The following is a 24,026-nucleotide window of genomic DNA, read 5'->3' as shown; positions in this document are numbered from 1 at the left end:
GCGATGCGGCACGGCTCTCGCAGCCCGCCGCCGGCAGCCAACCTGTGGCAGTGACGCCGGCAGCCGAGGCGGAAGGCCGGGCTGCGAGCTGGGCTGCCCCGCTCCAGGTAGGCACCGGCTGCGGGCTGAGGGGAGCGGCCCCCGGGGGGGCTCTGAGGGACGGGGCGGTGGCCGCGCCGTGCGTTGGGCGCAGTGCCGCGGGGCTGTGCGCGCGGTCCGCCGCTCCCCGGGAGTCGTGGGGCCCCGGGGCGCCGAGTCCTCCGTTTCATTGCGTGCCGGGTAGCCGCGAGGCCGTGCCGAGGGGTTCGTGTGCGTGAGGGGCAAATCGCGGGGCTGATCAAAAGGGACAAACTCCGGCCCGGCAGCCCCGCCGCTCCCGGGCGCTCGGAAGCCAAGCGTGTGCTGTGGCAGAGCGGCACTGAGCCGCGGTGCGCGGTCCTGGGAGGAGGCCACGGCTCGGTGTCCCATCCTGCACCTGCGATGGATGCCGGCTGGGTTCAGAGCGGCGGCCGTGGCCTCGTTTGGCTGCCGATGCGTTGGGTTTGGTTATGCCCTTCTGCAGAGCAGGGGCCGGGCTGCGGGTTTCGCAGTCGCCGTCGTTCGTGCAAATGTCGCACCTGTCGCCCAGCGCGCAGCGAGCGCGGCCGGAGCGGAGCAGAGCGGAGCTGAGGGGTTCCGCGGCGCGAAAGCGGCGCCCCCCGGTCCGGCGCGCGGCGGGAGCGGAGCTGTGTGAAAACCGCCCCCGCTCGTAGGAAATGGTGGCGTTTCAAAAGGGTTCGTGGTGAAATCGAGAGGAAGCGGCACAAAGCAGCCCCCAGCCCGTGGCGCTAACCGGCTGCAGGGCACCGAGCTGCAGCACCCTCCCGTTACTTAGAAATTTCCGATGAGCGAATCTTTCTTTCACGTAGACGACCCCAGAAACGGGCGAGGGGTGCGGCTGAGGAGGTGCTTCCTTAGGCGTGTGGTTACAGCGGGAAAGACGCTGCCTTTTCACCCGAACCCCAAACCGAGCGGCGCTCTGAAGAGATGTGGGGTTCCATGGGAAGTGCAGTACTGTCTTTGGTTCAGTGCTTGGCCCGAATCCGCGTTACCGAGTGGAACAGGGAGGGTGCTGGGCCCAGAGCCTGGTGCTGCTGGGTGCAGAGGAGCTGTGTGGGGCATTGCTTCCTGAACTGAGATCGATAGTCCGGGTTGTTCAGCAGGCAGTACCATGATTTTCAGTAACGTACACGGTGGTGCTTGAGGAGAAAAAATAATTAAGCTTCCTCCTGGGGCTCTAAATGTCGCAGCAGCATGAGGAGGTGATATGCTGAGGGCCTCCGCGTAGCCCTTGGGGTGTGCAGGCCATGGCTGCTCTTTACTGTTGCTTTTACTCAGAGGTGTCAGAGGCTGAGCGGTGCTCACAAGAATAAAGGCCGCTGTTCAGCTGAGACACTTCCTGTGCTTGTTGGGGAAGAACATGAGAATTTTGAAAGCACAAGCTTATTTCCTGTGAAGAAGTTTTGCTGAAGTGAGGGGTAAGATCACTTCAGAGGGGCGGCTGTGGGATTCGGACTGCAGCATTGGCACCTGGCAAAGGGACCGAGCGCTGCCTGTCCAAACCTGTGCTGGAGAGGATCGGGTGCTCTTGGTTCACCCAGAGCAGGAAGGGAGCTCTTTTCCATCTGCTGCAAACAGTGCTCGGTCAGCACGCAGCCGGGCTGCTCTGCAGGCACAAATTGGCTGAGGCTGCATGTGTGCTCCAGAGGGTCTCCTGTCCACCCAAGCAAAGGGTATTTAGGAGTGCAATCCCATCGTGGTGCTGCTCTTGTAAGCTGAAGGTCATTCCTACAGTGCCTGTCCCCGAGGCTAGCTCCAGCTGAGACCTATCTTTCTGATCATCTGGTTTAGGTTTTCCTTTAGTGCTTACCGTGGCTGTGAACTCGCTTATCAGCTGCATCACTGCAGGCATGCAGAGCTGCAGTTCCACCTGGAGCTGAACCAAGCTTCTGACCACTGTGCAGCCTCGCTCCTTCCAGTGTCTTAAGAGGGGCTATAAGAAAGAAGAGGACAGATTCTTTAGCAGGGTCTGTTCTGATAGGACAAGGGGGAATGGCTTCACACTTAAAGATGGGTCATTTAGATTGAACATAAGGAAGAAGTTCTGTATAATAAGGGTAGTGAAGCACTGAAACAGGTTGCCCAGAGAGGTGGCAGATGCCCCATTGCCCCATGCCTGGAGATGTTCAGGGTCAGGCTGGATGGGGCACTGAGCACCTGCTCTAGCTGTATGTATCCCCGTTCAGTGCAGGGGAGTTAAACCAGATGGCCTTTAAGGGTCCCTTCCAACTCAAATGATTCAGTGATTCTGCAGGAGCCTGGCTGGGGGTGCAAAGGTGGCCTTGGAGCAGTCCAGGCGTCTGCAGTGCAGCTGTTGGAGCAGGGATTTCCCACCTGCAGCCAGGCTGTGCTTTGTGATGGTAGCGAGCACACTGCACAGTGCCTGCAGTTGCCCAGCTCTTCAGAACCATTGCGCTGTGTGGGTCTGGATGTAGCATGGGTTTTCTTTTGCTTCCTGAGCTGTTTCATCATCCACACAGGGTGCACTTTTGAAAACTCTTTCACTCTGAGTCTATTTATTTATTCATGTATATGTTTGGGATTTTCAATAGAGGACACGTGAATTTATTTCCTTAATTTTCTTTCTTTCTGCTGGAGATGCTCAGAGGGAGTGTATGCGTGACCTTGTGGAATGAGGTGGGTTAAATGTAGCAGATAGCTTTAATTTCCATTCCCAGCATTTTTTTATGTGGTACAGATGTTTTTCCATCATCAAAAAAATGCATTAAAAAACAAAACAAAACACAGAAACGCTGCTTTTCATATCTGCTTTGCAGAAATGCTGTAAGATCTACCCCAGGGTATCCAGTGAGCAAACTCTTGTTTTCTCAAAGGCCTGCTGGGTAGAAAGGAAGACTATCAAACCTCCCAACTGCAGCAGTGAAGGAGGAGTTTTATGAGTGTCAGTAGGACAGTCTTTGTCTCAGCCTGAACCGGGGGGGCCCTGTTGCCAGTCCTGAGCACAAACCTCTCGGCTACAGCTCTATTTAAGAAAAAATCAGAGGCAGTAGATGTAATCTGCACTATGAAAATCTAATCTGTGACCTAATTTGTTGTGATACCATGAAGAACCTGTCAGGAGCAATCACTGTAACCCGTGGAGCAGACACTGCTTTCCAAGAGCTCTCTGCATAGCAGCCTTGGAGGCAGCAGTGCCGGGTCGAGCGTGTATGTCTGAAATCCTCCACTCCCAAATTTTAGGGTTAACACACAGACAATGCTCAGCTCACTTTTGTTACCCTTTTAAAATGAAAGTGGTGCAGATAGTCTTCCTGTGTGGGGAACAACCCCTCGTGCAAGCGATCCCTGGTCTGGTCTGCTTTGAGGTATGAGGAAGCTATAAGGTATGAGCTTCAACCAGAGCTGGACAGTTTTGTGTGCGTGCCATAATTGCTGTTTACCTGGTGGTTGTCCCTTCTGTTCAGCTGTGGCACGCAAGCAGCTGGCTTGGTGGGTGGTTAGTTAGAAGTGTGACTTGTGGGACTTACTGCTCAGCTTTCATGGGCTGATCTCAGAGATTGGGCTGGTCCTGGGTTTGGCTGTCCCTTTTAGTCCAGTTTGTTATCCTCCAAGGAAAAGAAAAAATACCTTCTCTGGTGTGTTTTCATTGATTTACTAATTTAGTTATTTATGGTTGGCTAGAAAAATTAGTCCATTTTCTGTAATGTTTTGCTTTTCCTTCATTGCATTTCTTGTGAGTATTGCTAGAAGGAAGAGACTCCTAGGTAACAGCAAAAGGACGAGAGGTAATGGCCTTAAATGGCATTCAGATTGGATATTAGGAAAAAGAAAATCTCTGAAAGAAAATTCAGGCGTTGGCACAGGCTGCCCAGGGAGGTGGTGGAGTCACTGTCCCTGGAGGTGTTCAAGAAATGTGGAGATGTGGCACTGAGGGATGGTTTAGTGGGCACAGTGGGGATGGGTTGGTGGTTGGACTGGATGATCTCAACATTCTTTTCCAAACTTAATGATTCTATGATTATATTTTGTGATTCTGCACGTTGCTGAAACTGTAGCACTGACGACCTGCTTCCTCAGGGACAAGGAAGGAAGGTTTTACAGGTTGGGAACGCACGAGGAATAGGCTGATATGCTGGAAATGGTGTCCCCAGGTCTGAACACTGCTCCATCTGTCTGGGAGAAATCTTAACTGAGGAACTACTGCTCTATCAATAACTGACAGCAGAGCTGGGCTTCCTGTTTGATTGTTCTAGAAATAACAGTTCCCTTTTTTAAAAATATTATCTTTAAAGTTCTTTACTTGAAAGAACTAAATTAAAACGTGCAGGGGCAGTCTATTAATAACAGCTAAAATTTGTGTCTGTGCTCAGTGAGATGGCATCATTCCATTGGGGCTTGGAGAGCCTCCTGGTTCCTAGCATACGTTAGACATATGTCTGCATAGACTACACGTATTTGCATAGTATCTTGTATATTCTGTGCCCTTTCACCCATGCTGGGCACTCAGTGCTCATGTTTCAGTGTATTATTTGTTGATTTTTGTTCAGTCCAGGCTTTTCCCTCCACCCACGTGCTTCCTCTCCCAAGCATTTTGCACTTAGCAGTGTTTCACATACCCTTTATGTGCAGGATCGCTGCCTCTTCAGGTGGGCTCAGCACTTTGCCATCCGCTCACTTCTCCAGGAGAGCGGAAATGGATCTATGGGTGAGTGGAGGAGCAGAGGCAGGGAGCAGATACGTGCACGTGTCCGGGGGATCCTTTCCCCTCTGCTGAGCAGAGTGCTGTGTCCAGTGCTGGCACCTCCAGTACAGGCAAAAGACCTGGATGTACTAAAGAGAGTCCAATGTTGGGCCACCAGGATGGTCAAAGGACTGGAACGTCTCTTCTGTGAGGAGAGGCTCAGAAAGCTGGGACTGTTCAGCCTGGAGAAGAGGAGGCTCAGCGGTATCTCATCAATGTCTATAGATATTTGAAAGGAGGGTACAAAGAAGTCAGAGACAGGTTCTTGTCAGTAGTGCCAGGACAAGAGGCAGTGGGCACAAACTGGAACACAGCAGGTTCCATTGGAGCACTGGGGAACATTTCCATGCTGTGCAGGTGACAGAGCCCTGGCACAGATTGCCCAGAGGCAGTGGGGTCTTCTCCTTGGAGATCTCCAAAAGCTGCCTGGATGTGGTCCTGAGCACCCTGCTCTGCATGTCCCTGCTTGAGCAGGGGGTCAGCCAGATGGACCCAAAGGTCCCTGCCAGCCTCAACCATGCTGCAACTGTGGGAAGGTGAGCAGCAGGGAGAGGAGGCGTAAGATGCCTTTTTCAGAGGAAGGATGGCAGTGTATGAGTTCACATCATGTGTGTGTGCATGCTGCTGTTGAAGGCAGGGCAGTAGGCTGGCTTGCGTGTAGAGTGTGGGAGTGCATGTGCCAGCCCCAGGCACCTAGCAGAGTGTGGCCAGGCTGGTGGCCTCACTCCCTTCCTCAGCTCAGCACATTGCAGCTTAATAGCATGTTTTAATGGCTAATTTTTTTTCCATTTCCCTATTTCTAACAAAAGTTTCCCACCTCTCCTTGGACAAGACCAATTTCTCAACTATGTAGGGTGCATATGGCAGTTTACAATCCATCAAAAAGAGAAGAAAACCCCATGAAAATTGCATGCCTGTAGGTTTAAATTAGGCAAAGGCTAAAATTAGAAGGAACAGGCCTATCTGTGGCTATGCAAATAAGCTAAGAATTAATATTCAGCTGACTGCTGAGGAGGGCAGGCAGAGGTTTGCAGCTTGCACTTGCTTTGCCTTATCCTGCTTGTGTCCTTGCAGCCTCTCTCCTCTGCAGAGCTCTGCCAGTAGTTAATGGAGAGCTACACAAAAGCTGCTAACACTGTGCCAAAGCGAAGTGTCAGCAGTGGTTGGTGTTTTTGCCACTCCGATTTATTTGCCTGAGTGCCACGAATGGATGCACCACACCGGGGTCACTCATTGCCAGAGCCCATACGGGGCCTGGTTCCACCTCCCGTTTCCTGGGCGAGAGAAGTGTCCCCCACAGGCTCGCTCTTGTTTCATTTCCGCAGATGTGGTTCACTTTCCACCACTGTAACTGCGTTGCTATTAATGGGGCTGCAGTGTAAACCCATTGCTGAAATAATTCACGTTACAAGAATAACTCTCGGTCTGCTTGGTTCCTGGCAGGTTCTCTTTTCACTTTACATCCTGCCATCATTTTCACTTGCCGCATGAGCCATGTGAACAGTTTTATTTGCACGAGTTAGGGGGCAATTCTATTGACTGGTAGGAAAGAGTGGAAGCTTCCCAGTGGAGGGGAAGATGATAAGAAAAAAGGGTTCTTGAATTGCTGGGGAGGGAGCTGTAGTGGCGAAGGGGTGGTGAAGTCGCTTGGTGCTTCTACTAGAAGTGACATCTTGCTCTGTGTGTGCGTTTGAGTGTTTGGGGGGGGTTGTGTATGTGCTTGAGGCAGGGAGATTTTGAAACTCAGAGCCAGGAGAGCTGCAGTTAGTCTGCAACTGTATTAATCCGAAATACAGACAGGGCTCAGTGACTGATCTGTGCCGGGGGGCAGTGGGAAGCTGGAACACAGAGCTGCGAGCAGGCAGTGAGAGCCCTGGCCAGGAGATGAAACTCCTGGGAGTGGATGTTCTGCCTTCCCTCCCAGTGAATTGGAGGTCACTTGGAAATCAAAATTAAACAATGCCTTACTGCAGCTTTGAAAAGTTTACTCAAAGCGCTGGCGTTGTTCCAGAGCAGTTAAACCAAAGAGCTGCCTCAGGGAACAGCTCAAGGCGGTTCAGCCACCGACAGTCCTACATGCAAGGCCTGCTCCTGCTCTGTCACCCTGCTGCCCCTAAGAAAACGTGGGCTGCAGGAGCGGGCAGGGCTGTATTGCGTGTCCCTCAGCCTGCTCCACCTCTGGCAGTGATGGAGGCTTGTGATGGGCCTGGGCAGTGCTGAGGGACCAGCCCAAAGTGGCACCCACCATTCCTTGTGTTGCAGGCTGCCCTAGGCCTGTGTCCTCCTACAGCCCTGTGCCCTGCCAGAGTCACAGGATGATGGATTTGGGTTTTCGTGATGGCAGGTTTGAACAAATCAGAGAACGTTAGAGGAGTGAAAACAAATAGCAGCACCCAAATCCTGTGAACGGTTGTATAGTAAAACGATGAGATTTAGATTAGATGTTAGGAAGGAATTCTTTACTCAGAGGTGCTGAGGCACTGTTGCAGGCTGCTCAGAGCAGCTGTGGATGCCCCATCCTTGGAGGATTCAAGGCCAGGTTGGATGGGGCCATGGGCAGCCTGAGCTGGTGGATGGTGACCAGCCCACAGCAGGAGGCTGGACTTAGGTGATCTTTAAGGTCCTTTCCAACCTAAGCCATTTGATTCTATGACTTCCTGTTTTGCCCATCACCAAACTGAATAGGGCAAGTGCTCCTGCCTTTGAAAGCTAAGGTGGCAAACTCCCTCTGAAGTACTGACTGAATGACCAAATATGATCTGCTATGCATCAGTAGTTTCATTTGGCATCCTGCTTACGTTGAGGCATTATAACCTATTTACTGTATGTGTCAGTGTTCTCTTTTTAGTGCGCCCAGAGTGTTGCAGTGATCCTCTGGCAGTGGCCTACATCAGCCTGTCAGATGGGAACATTGGTCAAATTCCCTGTGAATGAAGAAGCCACTCAGATCTCTAAGAGCTGGGACCAAGTTTCTTTCCTGCTTTGAAAGGATATTCTTTAGTTTAGGAATGGCTCCAAGCTGCAAAGTTTGTACTAGGTCTGCTGCTACCAGCTGTATCCCTGGATGTTACAGGAATCAGAGTGCCTCTAAATGCCTTTAAGGTGTGATTATGTTTAGGACTTGGAGTTGCCATGCATACAAAAAAAAAAAAAAAAAGTTAAATTTTAGCTTGTTGAGGTTCTGTGCGATATGAAATACAGACGGGTCTTGGTGGCTGAACTGTGCCAGGGGGCAGTGGGAAGCTGGAATGCAGAGCTGCGAGCTGTTTGGTTTTGTTTTATTTGGAATAAATCACTTGATGTGAGAAGCAATTGGTCAGTATGTGTACTCTTAGCGACGTTCAGCTTGGGAAAGCTGCTCAGGTGTGTTGTCGTGCTTCTGCAGAGTGCTCTCAGGAGATGGTACAGCTGATGCAGGACCAGCAAATGCTTCTCCTGCAGAGCACAACAGCCAGTCTGAGGCAGCAAGAGAAGGGGTCAGGCTCCTGGAGGAAAATACTGTGCTCAAGTGAGCATGTCATGTCCTGTGGGAAAGGCCTGATTCTCTCAGCTTTGTACCTCTGCCCACGCCAGCAGTGTGCTGCAGTGCAGGAAGCCCATGGCTTGTCCCTTGGACATCTAATACAAAACCACCGAGAAGATGATGGGCCATCAGTTACGCACCACTGCGCAGGTTTGGGGTTGTTCCTGGGCAGTTTTTTTTTTTTTTTTTTTTCATAGAGCTGAATAAGGTCATTTGCATATTGCATAGGGTTTGGGGCTTTTCCACTTCCTCTTGACTGTGCTGGGTGCTGCTGTTTGTGTGTCTGTGAGGAAAGTATCATTCTCAGTTAGAGCCTGAATTTGTGCAACTTCCTCTGAGCAGCGGCTCCCAGAATTGCAACCACCTTTGGGGAAAGGGACCTCGGAGGGGAACTTACAGAGCGCTTATTCTCCTCCGCTGGTTCCTCATGGGCAAGATTGTAGCCTTTTCTCTCCCATGTGTGCTGGAAAACAAGCCCTGTGTTCTGCTCCCATCTAACTTGCTGTGCAGCTGTGCCAGTTCAATCCACATGCTGGTCAAAGCAAGGTGCTGGTAATTGGTTCAGCCAGTTGGCCAGGTCTCCTAAGCTGTCCACCCGTCTTCAACAGGATGGAGCCCAAACCGATGCTTAAGCTTCAGAAGGTGAAGTTATGTTTTGAGCCACTAGGAACTCACTCTGTGCAAGTTAGTTTTGGACCTGTCCTAAACATCTGTTTCTATTGTCTTTTGCACGGTGTGCTGAATAATGGCTATGCTGGAAGAGTGACCAGAGCCCTGCCTGGGACCCAGATGAGCTGCCCCCCTTTAGTGCACTTTGTTTTGGTTTATGCACTGTTCTTTTTGGGCTCCAGTCCTGGAGTGGATTGCACTGACATCAGCAAAACACTGCCAAATCCCCCAGGTGTTGCTCAGCAGGATCAGGGCTCTTTGGAGATAAAAGCATGCAAAAGAGGTATTTTTAGAGGTCACTGGAACTTGATCCTTTATCTCAAAGTTTTCTTTTGCCCTAAACATCACTACTGCAAGTAAAATAGGTGAATTTAGGTTCCAGCCTCATCTGAAGATGTACCAGTAAATACAGAGAACTTCAGAAATTGTTCTTGCTTTCTCTGATGTCGCTTTAAACCCCTGAGTATACAGACATTAAAAGAGATTTGATGAATGTACTAAGCATTCCTCACACACTCCTCTTCCAGCACCCAGCTGACCTCAAATCCTGAATGAAATGAATTTGCATTTGTTTTTAAAAATGTCTCATTTTGTGAATCAAAATGTCAACACTTCTGAAAATGGTCCCACAAGAGACGTTTGTATCTCTTGGAGTTTAAATTGCTGGATCAATTTCCCATTAATACTAAGGGTGTTTAAAGGACAAATTCTCTGCCTGCTGCAGTGAAAATTTACCCTGAGGTATGACATTTCACCTGCCACCGAGTGCAAGATAGTTGATTGTAATGGACTGTAATAGCTAGATGTGCACATACGGGTAACAAAAGAGGGTGAGCATCACAGAAAACCTTGTCTTTTCTCATATTTTTCTGCTTTTTTGGCCATTGGAACTTGCATTCTCTTTGCAGTTTATATTACTGCACTACTCAGAAGCCACTGCATGAATCTGAGCACAGTTTAATTGCATGCCATAGAAGTGCAGAGTGAGCCCTGAAGAGTTTCCACTCAAAAAGGCGTGAAGAAACCGGAGCATCAGGGCATGTCTGAGGTTTTGTAGCTGAGCAGCAGCCACACTACCCAGTTCCAGCTTTTCCAGTTCCTATACTGGACCACAGAGCTGTGAGCCTAGTCGTGTTCTTTTGCTTGTATCTGTGCTGATGGCCCACAGGGCTTCACCACAGCTAATCTGTGCTCCTCAGCAAAGCTCTGGCTTGTGTTAGAAGAAGGGAGGAGGACAGCTGGCAAGCTTGAGTCCTCTCCTCCTCAAATGAAACTGCAATGAGCTATCAGCCAGCTAAGGTAGAAAGTTTGGCTGCAAATTATTTGAACCCGGGGGCATAGTGGACCTGAGCCTGCACTAAGGCATGTTTATGTGAGTAAGTGCCAACATAACCTAACATACAATAACACCATAAAGTTGCACCTTGATGTCCATCCCATGCACTATCACAGAAAACAAATGCCAGGATGGAAAAGCACCAGGAGCTGAATAAAAGAGCTTCGGTGTCAGAGAGCCTTACTCAGTTCCCTGTCTTCTGCTGTAGGCCATCTATGCTTCCCAGAATTCCCTGGTCTCTTGCCAATTCCCATCAACAGCTGTGGTTTGTGGTTGTAATGCTCAGCATTTGTCTTCTCTCTGTGCAGGGAGACCTGCATCAGTGTGTGACAGTTCTGGAGTCCCAGGCCTCCCAGAACAGCCCTCCGAGCATGAAATCAGATTCTTCTTTACTTTGTTATCTTCCCTGAGATCTGAGATGCTGCAAGTGTGGGTTTGCAAGTCTTCTGAGCCCTTCTGATGGGGTTTGTGAGGAAAGGTTCTGAGAAATAGTCATGGCTGTCAGGCAAATTCTCTGGTAACTGGGAGAAGGGAAACATCATTCCCATATTCAAGAAAGGGAGAAAAGAAGGCCTGGAGAGCTGCAGGCTGATGAGGCTTACATCTGTGCCTGAGGTGGTGGAGCAGATCCTCGTGGAAGATATGTTAAGGCACATGGGAGATGAGGAGCTGATCTGATGCAACCAGCATAGCTTCAGCAAGGGCAGATTGTGCCTGACCAATCTGGTGGCCTTCTGTGAAGGTGTGATGGCATCACTGGAGAAAGGAATGGCAAATGAAGTTGTCTACCTGGACTTGTGCAAGGCGTTTGACATGGTCTCACACCACATCCTTGTCTCTAAGTTGATGAGAGATGGATTTGAAGGCTGGACTGTTAGGTACATAAAGAATTAGTTGGATGGTCTCAGCCTGAGAATAGTGGTCAGTGGCTCTGTGTCCAAGTGGCAGCTGGTCGCAAGTGGCATTCCCCAGGGGTCAGTCTTGGGACCAGTGCTCTTCAGCATCTTTATCAATGACATAGTGGGATTCAGTTCAATCTCAGCATGTTTATGGGTAACACCCAGCTGCGTGGTGTAGTTGACACAATAGAAGGAAGGAATGCCATCCAGAGTGACCTGGTCAGGCTTGAAAAGTGGGCTCTCAAAAACCTAATGAGGTTTAACAAGGCCAAGTGCAAGGTGTTCAACCTGGAGAACGCTGTGGGGAAACCTCATTGTGGCCTTCCGGCATCTGATGGGAGCTTATTAACAGGAGGGAGACCAACTTTTTACACAGGTAAATGACAGGACAAGGGAGAATGGCTTTAAACTAAAAGAGGGGAGATTTAAGTTAAATGTTAGGGAGAAATTCTGTATTCAGTGGGTGGTGAGGCACTGGAATGGGCTGCCCAGAGAAATTGTGGATGCCATCTCAGGAGGTGTTCAAGGTCAGGGTGGGGTGGTAGTAAATCTAAAGCTGAACTGCCAGCCCAGATGAAGCCTACTTTCCGCATTTCGCAGATGAAACATTCTTCAATCTGCCATGTTTTCTTCCAGAAAGGATCATTCAGTTCCTGTCTCTGTGTAGTTCTATTGAGATTGCAGTTTGAGTAGGAGCGGCTCCAAGATGTAAGTAAGTGTCTGATAGGAATGCCACTCCCTGCTTTAGGAGGCCCCAGAAGTTCATTAGATGTTTAATAGCTTCCAGTCAGAGCTGTGCTCGATGGATCTGAACTGGTGACCGAGAGGGGAAAGGTTCCCTCACACATTTACAAACCCTGAGGCATCTGTTCCCCAGATGCAGATTTGTCCAATTTCCCTACACCACTGATGACCTGCCCTGAAACGATACTCGCATTCCCTTAGGAAATCCCTTGGGTTGATATCAAGTAGATAGTTATTTTTGGGTCCTTTCCCAGAGACAGAGTGCGCTGTATTGCTCCGATCTCTACACACCAAATAAATATATCATCAGACTGTAGTAAAGGACCAAAAAGCTTTATTGAAGGGGAAACAGATGATGAATAATTGAGGATAGTTCACTGTATTGTTTTTGAGCCAAGTAAAGCTAATAGAGCTTTTCTATAGCAGAGATAAAAGAGTTAGAGTATCAAGACTGAATTGATTGCAGCATTTAATGGGAACATAAAATTCAATTAATGAATTGCAATGGTTAAATCTGCATTAAAGTGAAACATGCATCTCCCAAGCAGTGCATTAAGCATTTTTAAAGATTACGTAAAGTAAACAGAAAGCAACAACAACAACAGCAAAAACCCCACACCTTATTGACTTGTAAATACTTGTATATATATATTTTTTTCCCTGGGGGAGAACCTCGTGTGACCACATTTTTAAACCATTTATCCTAAAGCTCTGGGTGCATGTGTATGTGTGTGCTTTTCCCTCAGCACCTCTCAGAATTAAACAAAGCCTTTCCAAGACATTGATCAGTGATTAATTCTAACAAAATTATCTGATGTCTGTCTGCGGTGTGTTGTTGCAGGGAGAACTGTAGTGCAGAGAGAACAGGGTCCACAGATGTGTTTGTGATAAAGGCTCTGAAGGAGGAGAGTCCCCAGCTGCTAGATGGCTTAACGCTATCCAGCCCATTTGCAGCTTCCTAATTTATATGTATATTCTCTATTTCTCTACAATAACAGAAGAACATACAATATTGAAAAGGGAAAACTGAATCATTGGATAGAATAGCTGAACTTCTGGTGGGTGGGGAAGGTTTTAAAATGTCCTGCATTGAATAACTTAAAGGTTATCGCAGAATAAGCCAGCAGCCATTCCTTTTCAGTGACAGTCATTATGTTCTAACGTTTTCTCCCTTTGCAGCCTTTTTAAAGCCATCCATTTGTTCTTCTGAAACCTTTGTCCAAGTTGAGCACGATGCCTTTCCCACCAAAAAATCTTTCAGTCTTCTTTCATGGTCACCACTCAATCTTCTGGTGGGGACACATCCCCCTCTTGGCCATCTGGCCACACTCAGGTCCTGTTTGAGCACAGCCCCCTCTGTGCTAAACCCAAGCTTGTTAAACTCATCGGCAAAACCTTTGAGGAGCTCAGGGCCAGAATCTGTCATCCGAACTGTGGTGTGCTATGCCTTAGGACAGAAGTGACCCCATTAAAACCACTTGGAATCATGCATACTTAAGGCTTATGTTCATCTGCTCCCATGTGGTTCCCCTGCCAGTCTTCTCTGAGCAACCCGTAGACATGTTATTTTTGCCTACATCCATTCCTCTCATCCTTTAAAAGTAAAGTTCAACAAATTAAATAATTAGGATTATAGTAAAAATGGAAACATAATAGTAGCATGGAGAAGCAGTTATTACTTGCCTTTGCTTGGAAGAGAATAAGATGGAATTAAAAAATTAAAGGTCACATCAACAACATGACTTAGTTTTTTACATATGAAGTTACTGAAATTTAATGGTGTGCATTTTGGTACCACTGACAGCCTACTGAGTATTCACACTTCGTAGTGCACAAGAAATCTAAGGCCAGAAAAACGGTCAAAACTCTTCTGAGTACAGCCTGGTATCTCACAGGAGAAGACTTCTGCTTCTTTAACTTACCTAGCTCATTTGCTGCCTGAGACAGGAATCCTTTAGCACGATGAGTACATGGCTACCTATTAAAAAAAGGGTTTATGACGCATTCCTGTAGAGGCAATGTGGTCACGGTGGGAAGCTGCTCGTTCTGCTCTGATCAGTACCAAACTGTACCTCAGCTATGACTCAGTAATCCACACATCTTGAGTAGAACTGCATCCAGCTTGGTGTAAGCAGAATATTTCCCAGCCCGTGCAAGGAGTTTATCTGCTGTACGTGAAAGAATATTATCTTTCCATTCATTGAGTGAGCTCAGAATATGCTTAAGTAATTGAAATGTGCGGTGTCAGCTTTACTCCCTTTTCTTGCTAACTGAATATTACACAGCTGCATTTGGTGCTAGATTTAGCCCTAGGTGCCGTGTTCATGCTCAGGAAAACGGAAGAAAAAGATGTCTGGTGTGCAGGGTTTCTGTTGCTCAACAAAGGAAGTACTGAAGTGCATGCCTAAATGCTTTGTTTTACTGCAGCCTGCATCAGCTCCCAGTCTGTCCCTCACAGATTACAGTATGGGAAGAAGTCCTGGCTTTCTGTTTCCTCTGCTAGCACATTTGTCTTTGCAGTTAGAGAGACTTTTGCTTATATGAGCAGTATGGACTCTGTTGCTGTCATTTGAGCTACCCAGACTTCTTAAAATGATCGCTCTCGAAGACTTTACTTTGGATTGGGAAATTCTCCCACTGATAAGATTGCTGCTTCCTTGCTTATTGAGGTCACTGTATGGTCTACGGGAAAATGTGTTCGAGGGGCTTCTTCAGCATTTTTTACATACTGCAGTTATTTTAATGTCTGTTGCTTTCAGGAGCACAATGGTGGAACTGCACGAAGATCATGGTATAATGAGATGCAGCAGATGACTGTAGCATAGCAGTATTTTAAAGAGGGAGATACAGTTGGTGAGCCAATAACTCAATTGTTGTCTTTTTTTCTTTCATTATTCAGCAGTCTTGTACTTAACATCACTCAGATCATAAATGAAGTTTCTAGTAGCTCAAGTGGATGTTACAAAACCAGTCTCAAGCTTTGATCAGCTAAACTGAATGCTACATGTCAGATGGGAATAAACAGCCAGATCCTTACAAGGGCAGAATAGCCTCAGAAATGGCACTGCAGCCCTGTGAGGTGCTGAGCACCATCAGACCACGGCCATGCCACCAGGCATTAAGGTGACCCACAGCAGGGGATGCAGCCTGGGACCTAGGCTTGTCCTTGCTCCCACCAGTGTCTTGCACTCTTGTATTGAGAAGTCTGCATTCGTATATTGAATTCTGAAATTGGTCTCTCTGGGACTGACTCTCCAGAAGCTTTCACTGAGGTGCTTTAATTAATTTACCAGTTTCCCTGCTGAAAGTTTTCAACATCCCCTGTGATCCAAAGAGGAACCTAACTGCCATTGCAGCACAGGGATCAGTTGAGACAACATGAAATGGTCTCTTGACAGTGTCCCTTGGCAGTAACTAGATACAAACCAAAAGTCACTTATGAACCAGATGCTGTTTTAAAGGTTCCTAATGGCCACTGGGTTAAGCACTTTAGGAAAAGGAGGGGGGTGGGGAGGGAGAAAAAGTGAAAAAAATGATGAATACATTGCTACAAATGATGTGATCAAAGTGAAATACCAGTCTCATGCTCCTGAGGTAGGTAGAATTCTCAATTAAATTGATGAATATTTGTTTCCTCCAGGGTGACACAATTACCTTTGCTTAAAATCAAACAAAAATTGGTTTCTCTTCCAGAGAGTAATGAAGCAGTCTAGCTTTCTTAAATATTGCCTTTCCTGTTCTCTGAAACATTGATTCTGTCCATTAACTGGAACACCATTACACTGCTGATTGACCCGAAACATTCTGTGCAAAAAGGGAAGAGGCTGGTGCAGAGCTTCCAGCTCAGATGCAGTGTTTGTTTCCCATGTTGGTCCTGGTGGTCAGTTTTGTTTTATGAACTCACTTGACTGAGGGTTTGGTGGGAGGTCAAGTGAAGCACCTGGCACCCTCCATCACACCTCAGTTCTGCGTCCTCTTCTTACCTGGTGAAGCACTTAAATATGCTTAGCTGCCAGCAAGAGTAAATAAGTGCAGTGGCATACGGGTGCCTTCAGAGAGAAGTGATGACCCAGCACCTTGAAGAGGTTGTTGCTTTGCCACTGCACCGAGTGAACTGAAGCAGGTTTTTGCTGAACAGATCACAAAAAGTCAGTGCATTAGGGTTTTCTTCACATCTGAGTGCCATAAGCTGGAAACTGCAGTCCGTGGCCATGATGCTGACTTTGGTAATGCTGGATTGTCCCCACTCTTGGCAGGCTTCTTGCTGTCCAGCTCACCAGTTTGCTAACAGAGTTTTTTAGCACTGCAGTTGGAGTAGTTTTGTATGTATTGCTCCTTCTGAATAGAAAATGACTTTAGCAGGTTATTACTGCGATAAATATTAAAAATAATAATAATAAGAGATGATGTTTGCCTGTTAGGATTGTAAAATTAGGCGTGGTAATAGAACAGACGTGCTCCTACGCTCCTAAATGCCTGTAGATTGTTTTGTATGTAGTAGTATGGAGCACAATGGTATCCATGCATTGGCTAGTGAAAAAAATCTGTATTTCACAAAAGAAAATATAAAAGAAAAGCCTGATGATCTCAGCATCTAATGCTGTGTTCTGCTCTGTTCTGTAACAGGTCTATTGCTATGATTTCTCTTTCAATTTTCAGCAGAGATAAAATATGATTAAAATAGAAGCTGCAGTTCCTCTTTCTACCTTCCCTCATGCTTACTGGTCTACGGTCTTCTTTCTAATGCAAGCTTAACACCTGCCATTTTCTTTTTATTCCTCTTTTTGCTTCCTTGTCTTATATGGGTAAGCTGCATTGCTGAGAAAAGGCAATAAAATGTAAAAACAAAAAGAGCTTTATTTTGTAAAATCCCCATTATCTTTGATCACGGTCCAACGCTGCACTCTCCTGCGTCATTTGACTTAAAGGAGCTGTTCATTAATCGAGCGTGTGTTACAGATCTTAGCTGAGGCATGCTGCACCAAGAGGCCGTGCTGATCATTTGCAGGGAGCAACTGCATCAGCAGATGAGAAGGCTTGAAAATAAGCTCAGACTTTGTAGAGGCAGAAGAGGAGATGACTCACGTAGTTAGTCATATGAAGTGACTGGGGCACAGCACTGGGATACAGTCCGTTTTTGGCCAGAGAAGCTGTGGATGCCCCATCCCTGGAGACACTCAAGGTCAGGCAGGACGGGGCTCTGAGCAACCTGCTCTAGCTGTCCCTGGTCAGTGCAGGGGAGTTGGACTAGCTGGCCTGTAAAGGTTCCTTCCAACTCAAACAACTCCATGGTTCTGTGATTCTAAGTTTCTCCAAGTTAAGTGTAAAAAGACAGAACTGAAATGCATTGGTTTCCCCACTTGCCACTTAAATATCAAAATGACCTTAAAGGGAAAAAAAAAAAAAGAAAAAAAAAAAGACATTGAGATTACAAGTGCTTGTCTCTATGCAAGTGTAAGACATTGTAATTGTTTGCTCTTACAGTATCTGGAAGCACTTCAGGCATCCTTGCAAGCACAGAATGATTTGACCTTGGCTTTTTGTTTTGTCTGTGCTGTTTTGAAATTTATGTTTGATCATCCACATTTTGTTGCAACTGTTTATATTTCTGAAGAGCTACATTTATATCAGAGGATTTCTGCTACCTAAAATGAGAGCCCTAAGGGACTGTGACTGCTTCTGCAATCTCTCATCTAAGGTGAAGAAATCTGGAAGGGGGAGGGCAGAACCTGATGTTAACTTTATCTGATCTGAAAGGTGCTATCAACCACAGCAGTGTAACAAAGGATCTCTGCAAAGCTGCTGCTGTTTTCCAGTCCTGAAATGTTGCTATAAGAAATCTTGTATCTTTAGAGATTAAATATACGTGTACATATATCTGTATGGGTATGGGATGCTTACCATTTTCATCTGCAGTATGGTAAAGTTAGTGCTGTTACCCCACCATACAAACAACGCTGTTGCCAATGGACAGTGCAGGCTGTTGTCTCTGCTGAGTACAAATGAGAGAAGATGACTTCCCTTTTTACTTTGGACTTTCCCTCCTAGGCTACCATTAAGCCTAAAAGTAGCAGTTATTCTAACTGTACATGGTACCCAAGGGCAGCTTTGCTTCTCTGTTTTAATTTATCTGTGTAGCTGTCTATATCTAAAATAAATTCATCTTTTGTCACTGGTACATATATATATACACAAACACACACACATATACTAGATGTGCATTTCCAGTAGTGCATTTGGAGCTAAATAATCTTTGCTCTATGAGCCTGCTCTGACCCATTTTGTCTCCTAAGGGTCAGTTTACATACCTGGCAACAATACTCCTGCTAACAAAACAATCTACAGGCATTTAGGAGCATAAGAGCACTTCTGTTCTATTACCACTCCTAATTTTACAATCCTAACTGGCAAATATCATCTCTTATTATTATTATTTTTAATATTTATCGCAGTAATAACCTGCTAAAGTCATTTTCTATTCAGAAGGAGCAATTGAGAAATTAAAAGCGAAGGCAGAACTAATAGAAAATTAGTGGGTTTTTAAGTCATGCAACATTTTCCAGATTGTTCAGTAATTTTTATGCTTCAATTATAGTGTGGGATGTGGATGTCTTATATGCAGCTGCTGTTAAATGCTTAGGCTCTGGGCACTCTTACTTGTTGTACTCCTGAAAGGTCCAACTCAAGGGTACCTTAAAATTTGGGAGAGCCCTAGAGAGTAAATATTGCTATAAAACTGCTTATAGTAGCAGTAGGAGAGGATGTTTTTTCCCTTCCCTTCTCTCCCCAACTCTCCAAACCCCAGGCAGTGTTGAGCGCTATGAACATCAAAAAATCGTTCATCCCTGAGGCTGACTGCATTGTTTCCTTAGCTCTGTATAACAGAACAAAGTTCTCTGTAAGAGAGGTGCATTAAACCTACAGGTGATGTGTCCAACATAAACTTGGAGCATGATTCTGCTTCCTTTGAATGCAGCTCAGTAGGACCTGGATCTTTCCTTGCCTGGCACGCAGACTGCTGACTACAGAGGCAAGAGAAAATGTGGTAGTGACCTGCTAGCATCTCAGGGAGGAGGCTGCATCCATCTCCTACAGTGCAGATTTTTTATCTGCTGATTGCAAAAAATTCTTCCTGCAGCAGAAGTGAAAGGTCACGTCAAGCACTTCATTTCAGCCTATCCACCTATACAAATCAAACACAAGCAGAACTAGGACTACTGGTCTTCTGCCAAACTGCTCATAAACTGCTGTGAAAATCTTCTTTCATATCTTCTTGGACATCTCACCTATTTGCTCAATCTGCACTAACGTGTAACAGCTCCCCAGGCTTCTCTGAGCACTTTCCCTGCTTAGGTGGAGGCAGCAGACAATTAGGAACGTGGTTTACCAGCCCTGGTGTTGTCTGAACCCTATTTGAGAACACAGTTTACAGTGTAGTGAATTCTTTTGATTGCATTAGACAGATTTTGGAGCTAGACTGCATTCAGAGCCTGCATCCTTTGCATCCCAGGAGGCTATTTTATCCAAAATACTTTTTTTTTTTTTTTTAAGTTTATTAAAGCCGTATTTCTTATCCCACCAAGTTATGAGAAAAACTGAGTTTATCAGTTTAAGCTAACATATACAGCTGTGAAAATGTGAAGAAGATGAATACATTGCCATATATCTATCTCTGAAGTCCTTTCCATTTTTCCTCTTTCTCAAAGTGGGTTTGGGGGAGCTCAGCATTCACTGTTACTTTACAGTTCTCAAACTGGCATTGGGCTTCAGAAGAGAAAGTAGCTGATGTGGTTAGACTTTCAGGTGGCTTGTGTGGCTCTCTTCAGATTGATTGTGTGAGGTTTCAAGGAGAGCCAGCCACCTGTTTTGTCTTGGTTGTATCTGTGCATTCCTGCTGGCTGTCCTGCTCATTCTCAGAACTGTTCCTAGCATAGAATATGTGGCAGCACCAAATTTTCAGAGGCGAGGCCTTGAAATCAGAAGTTGCTTTGTGTTCACTGAGGTGGTTATTTTGTATGGATCAGGTGAGCAGTCTCACCAAATGTAAACTGAGCTCCGGCTTCTTCAGCCGTTCATTGTGAAGGTCAGATGAGATTTCATGGGAACGTTTTGAAAATAATTGTCTAGATTCCAGGTAACTTTTTTCTTTCTCCGTATGTATTTGTGTAATTTTCCTAGAGAAGCAGGCCTGAAAACAGGATATTGATGCTATCCCCCTGCTTTTGCAAATTAGAAGTAAAGGTAATTTGGGATGTGCAAAGTGACTGGTGGACTCACCATCCCTGGAAGTGTTCAAGAAACTTGGAGTTGTGGCACTGAGAGACATCGTTCCGTGGGCAATATTGGTGGTAGATGGATGGTTGGACTAGATGATCCTAGAAGTCATTCCCAATCTTAATGATGTTCAGTGTTCAATGACACCACAACCTGAGTGATAAAGTGGGTGTGAAAAAGGTGAAACCTTCAGAATTTATTTTTTTTCATGAAGATGTGTATGTGGAAAGGAAACAACCTTAAATTGGCGAACAAAACGTCATTAAAATACATTTTCGTTTTCCTTAACACAATTTGCATACCTTTTGTTTTATGGGAGATGGAAAACATGATACTGGCCATTGAGAGCTCCTTCTGCAGGAGGGTCTGGCAGCTCAGAGCTCACCAGAGGATTTAACTTTTTTTTTTTTTTTTTCCTTTTTGCTTACATCTTAAAACATGACCCACCTGGGAGGAGATGTATGCATTACTTCAGTCAGCAATCCCGTTTTTCGCTAAGAAGGAGTTTTATGCTCTTTCCCATCACAGTTTTGCCCACAGAGAATGTTTAAAACCCCTGAGTCAGGCCTTAGAAAATAAATAGGTAAGCCACACAGCTGACTTAAGGCATGATGCATGTCTTGCTGGCTTTGAGTTTCAGGGTGTTAAGCCTTAATCCTTAGCCCAGGAAGGCCATTACCAGCAGAGGCTGTCCCTTCACACATGAGGTGCGCCCAGCTGAGATTTCATAGAATCATAGAATGGTTTGGGTTGGAAGGGACCTTTAAGATCATCTAGTTCCAACCCACTGGTATATGCAGGGACACCTCCCTTTAGACCAGGTTGCTCAAAGCCCCACCCAGCCTGGCCTTGAATGCTTCCAGGGAGGCGGCCTCCACAACCTCACTGTGAATACAGCCTGTTCCAGTGTCTCACCACCCTTACAGTAAAGAATTTCTTCCTAATATCTAGTCTCAATCTACCCTCTTCCAGTTTAAAACCATTTCCCCTTGTCCTGGCACTACCTGCCCTTATAAAAAGTCCCTTCCAGCTTTCCTGTAGGTCTCCTTCAATTAAGGGAAGGCTGCTGTAGGGTCCCCTTGGAGCCTTGTCTTCTCCAGGCTGAAGAGCCCCAGCTCTCTCAGCCTGTCCTCACAGTACAGATGCTCCAGCCCTCTGATTGTTCATGGCTCTCCTCTGGACCGGCTCCAACAGCTCTATGTCCTTGTACAGTACTCCAGATGGAGTCTCACAAGAGCAGAGCATTGGGGCAGAATCACCTCCCTACTGGTCACGCTTCTCTTGATGCAGTCCAGGATACGGTTGGCCTTCTGGGCTGTGCTGTACCTCTGGATGAGCTCAGGGGTCCTCCTGCTTTTGCAGCCGCCTTGCAGGATAGGACAGGACCCCGGAGGGACAGGATAAATACACGTATACATGAGTATATATAGACAGATATGTTCCTTGTGCTTGCAGGAGGAGGCTGTGAGGCCTGGCAGAGGGCTCCTGGCTGGGATGCCCTGAATGCTCCTCATTGCTACAGCCCCCCCCCACGTTTGTTTCGGAGCCTGGAGAGCTGCAGAGGAAGCTCGGGCTCTGCAAGGAACATGGCTGTCCCCAGCACGGGCTGCCTCCCGGCGGCCCCTTTAAGGAGCGCGACCCGCAGCCGGCTGGCTCACCCGCCCGCTTGTTTCGCTTCCCCCGCCCCTGCCTGAGACACTCGGAGTCAAAGCAGGTGCATGCGCAGTGTGCTGGCAGCCGGGCGCGCGTGCGCAGTCACCTGCTGGCTGCCACCCCTCCCTCCGCGCTCCTCCCCGCCGGTACATCCGGGTCACCGCACGCCCGCCCGCCTGGCCGGTCCCCTGTGGTGCTTTGCAGCTCGCCCCCTCCCCCTCCTCCCCCCTCCCCTCAGTGCGGGCGGCTCCGGCGCTGTCGCCATCCGCCCCTGCCCTGCGCGGGGTCCGGTCCGGCCCGGCCCGGCCCAGGGAGGCGGCGGCTCCGGCTCCGTCCGCATCGCCGGGCGGCTCGGTGAGTGCAGCGGCGTGCGGGGAGGGCGGGCCGGGCTCGCCGCAACCTCCGCGCCCCACAGCCTCGGCGGCGCGACCCTCCTCGTACCACACGTTCCCGCCGCGGCCCGGAAGGGACGGCGCTGCGTCCCATCTGTTGCTCCTCCGCAACTTCTCGCGGCTCTGCCCGCTCCGCCGGTCCGAGGAGCGACCCTGGGGCTGCCGGCCCGGCTCTGCGGGCGGCCGGAGAGGCAGCGCGGCGGGGAACCCGCAGTGGGGACGTGCGGCGGGCCGTGCGCTGAGCGGGGCGGGTTTGTGGTGGGGACGGGGTGTCCCCCGGTGCGGTACGTTGGCTGCTGGGGCTGTCGGGCAGCCTTGGGGTAAGGAGAGTCCAGCAGTTCAGAGGTGGTTCTCGTCTGTTCGTTAACCGGTTGATAGGATCACGTTGTAATTAGGTCTGAATTTTGATTTAGGAATACTGGCGTGTGCAACTCGTTTCTGTCTTGTTAGTTTGCAGTCTGGTGTAATATCATCTTGGGGTCTTAAAATGCAGCAGCCTTCTTCACAGACATGTCCTGGATAAAGAAACCGAGATGCTGCTGGCTGTGGGGGTTCACGAGGAGTTTTCCTCCTTTCCTGTTCCGTTGCATGCGGATGTCAGTGTGGCAGCTCCTCCAGGTGCGGTAGCAGCGTCTCACCTCTGAAATCCCTCATTCTGAATTTCTCATGGTGTAAAGTAGAAATACAGGTGTTACATCAACGCGTGTGTTGGTCCTTAAGCCAGCAGTATGTTGAAGCTAATGCGGTGATCTGTTGTCTTCCCTATTGCCAGCTCTGCAAAGTTTGCTCTCCTCAAACTTTTTCATTTTTCCTTTTGTATAAACAGCTTTATTTACTTCTGCTGATTCCTTGGTGTTTATACAGTAAATGAGTGTTTTCTGTAGCAGGCTGTGGCAGGTGTGGGCTGTTGGACAGGAGAGGTTCAGCCGCTCAGCTGAGGCTACTGCTGTCAGAGTTGGAACCTGCACCAACCTGTCAGTTGCAGCCCGATGTATGTTGTTACAGTGGGACACATCGCTGGGCTTCAGAAAACATCTTCAGCTCTGTGTTGTAAGGGCAATGGTAAAAACCCAAATGACGTGCATGAAACACTGCTCTTCTGTGGGATAGGAATGGGTTTTGTTTGACATACAGAGAGCGCTGCATTATTGAAACAGAAGCTTTTAGTGGAAGTGTAGATAGCATTTTATTGAAGTCAAGCTGTGAGGTTTCTTCTTGCATACATTAGCTGTCAGAGAATAGGGACAGTGGAAAGAAACAATCCCAGAATCAGTTCTAAAATACCTCTGACGTGAAGCATTGCCATTGTATGAAAGTGAGGAACGAATCTGATCCTTTCTGTTATATAACTTCCATTTGTCATCAGGTGCTCTAGATTTTCCTCATTGTTTGCAGTTTAGCTGAGGCCACCTGAGGTGAGTGATTATTGAAAGATTCTTCTGAAATCCTCTGCCTCCTCACATGAAGCCTTTCCTGCAGGAGCCTGGCTGTCTCTTGAAACACAGTGTTAGCTGGCTCTTTTCTTGCGGATGTAACTGTTCTGTGCTAACTCTTTTCCAGAGTTTTGCATTGTCTTTGTAACACCTGCATATAAAAATAAGGAAAGTATTATACCTTGTGCCTCTATGTAGCTGCAATGGTAGCTACTATGCATCTTAGCTGAAGTAGTAATTTAAAATGAATTGAATGCTATACTTGGCACAAGTAGTTCAGGGAAAGGTATGTGGAGAGCTTC

The 24,026-nt window shown here is 47.4% G+C and overlaps 1 protein-coding gene across 27 annotated transcripts in view; it reads left to right on the top strand.

Moving 5' to 3' along the window:
• Positions 1-21: 21 nt before the first annotated feature.
• Positions 22-24,026, top strand: part of FAM49B (family with sequence similarity 49 member B) — a 96,739-nt gene continuing 72,734 nt past the window's right edge. For 16 of the 27 annotated variants that reach the window (XM_046929423.1, XM_015283140.4, XM_046929401.1 and 13 more), the window contains exon 1: positions 22-107. Coding sequence is in view for 4 of the 27 variants with exons in the window: in XM_025148159.3 (XP_025003927.1) it covers positions 21,965-22,253 (289 nt within the window). In the remaining 23 variants the exon portion in view is untranslated. Of the gene's footprint in view, positions 2,737-11,864; positions 11,941-14,731; positions 14,826-17,686; positions 22,254-22,809; positions 22,910-24,026 lie in introns of those variants that run through there. The other 11 variants (XM_046929236.1, XM_046929240.1, XM_046929273.1 and 8 more) reach the window with 9 other exon arrangements.

Source organism: Gallus gallus, chromosome 2, assembly GCF_016699485.2.
Source record: "Gallus gallus isolate bGalGal1 chromosome 2, bGalGal1.mat.broiler.GRCg7b, whole genome shotgun sequence".
In the NCBI taxonomy this organism is placed as follows: Eukaryota; Metazoa; Chordata; class Aves; order Galliformes; family Phasianidae; genus Gallus; species Gallus gallus.
The sequence above is the reverse complement of the archived record's forward strand: the minus strand, read 5'-3'. Positions and strand labels throughout refer to the sequence as shown.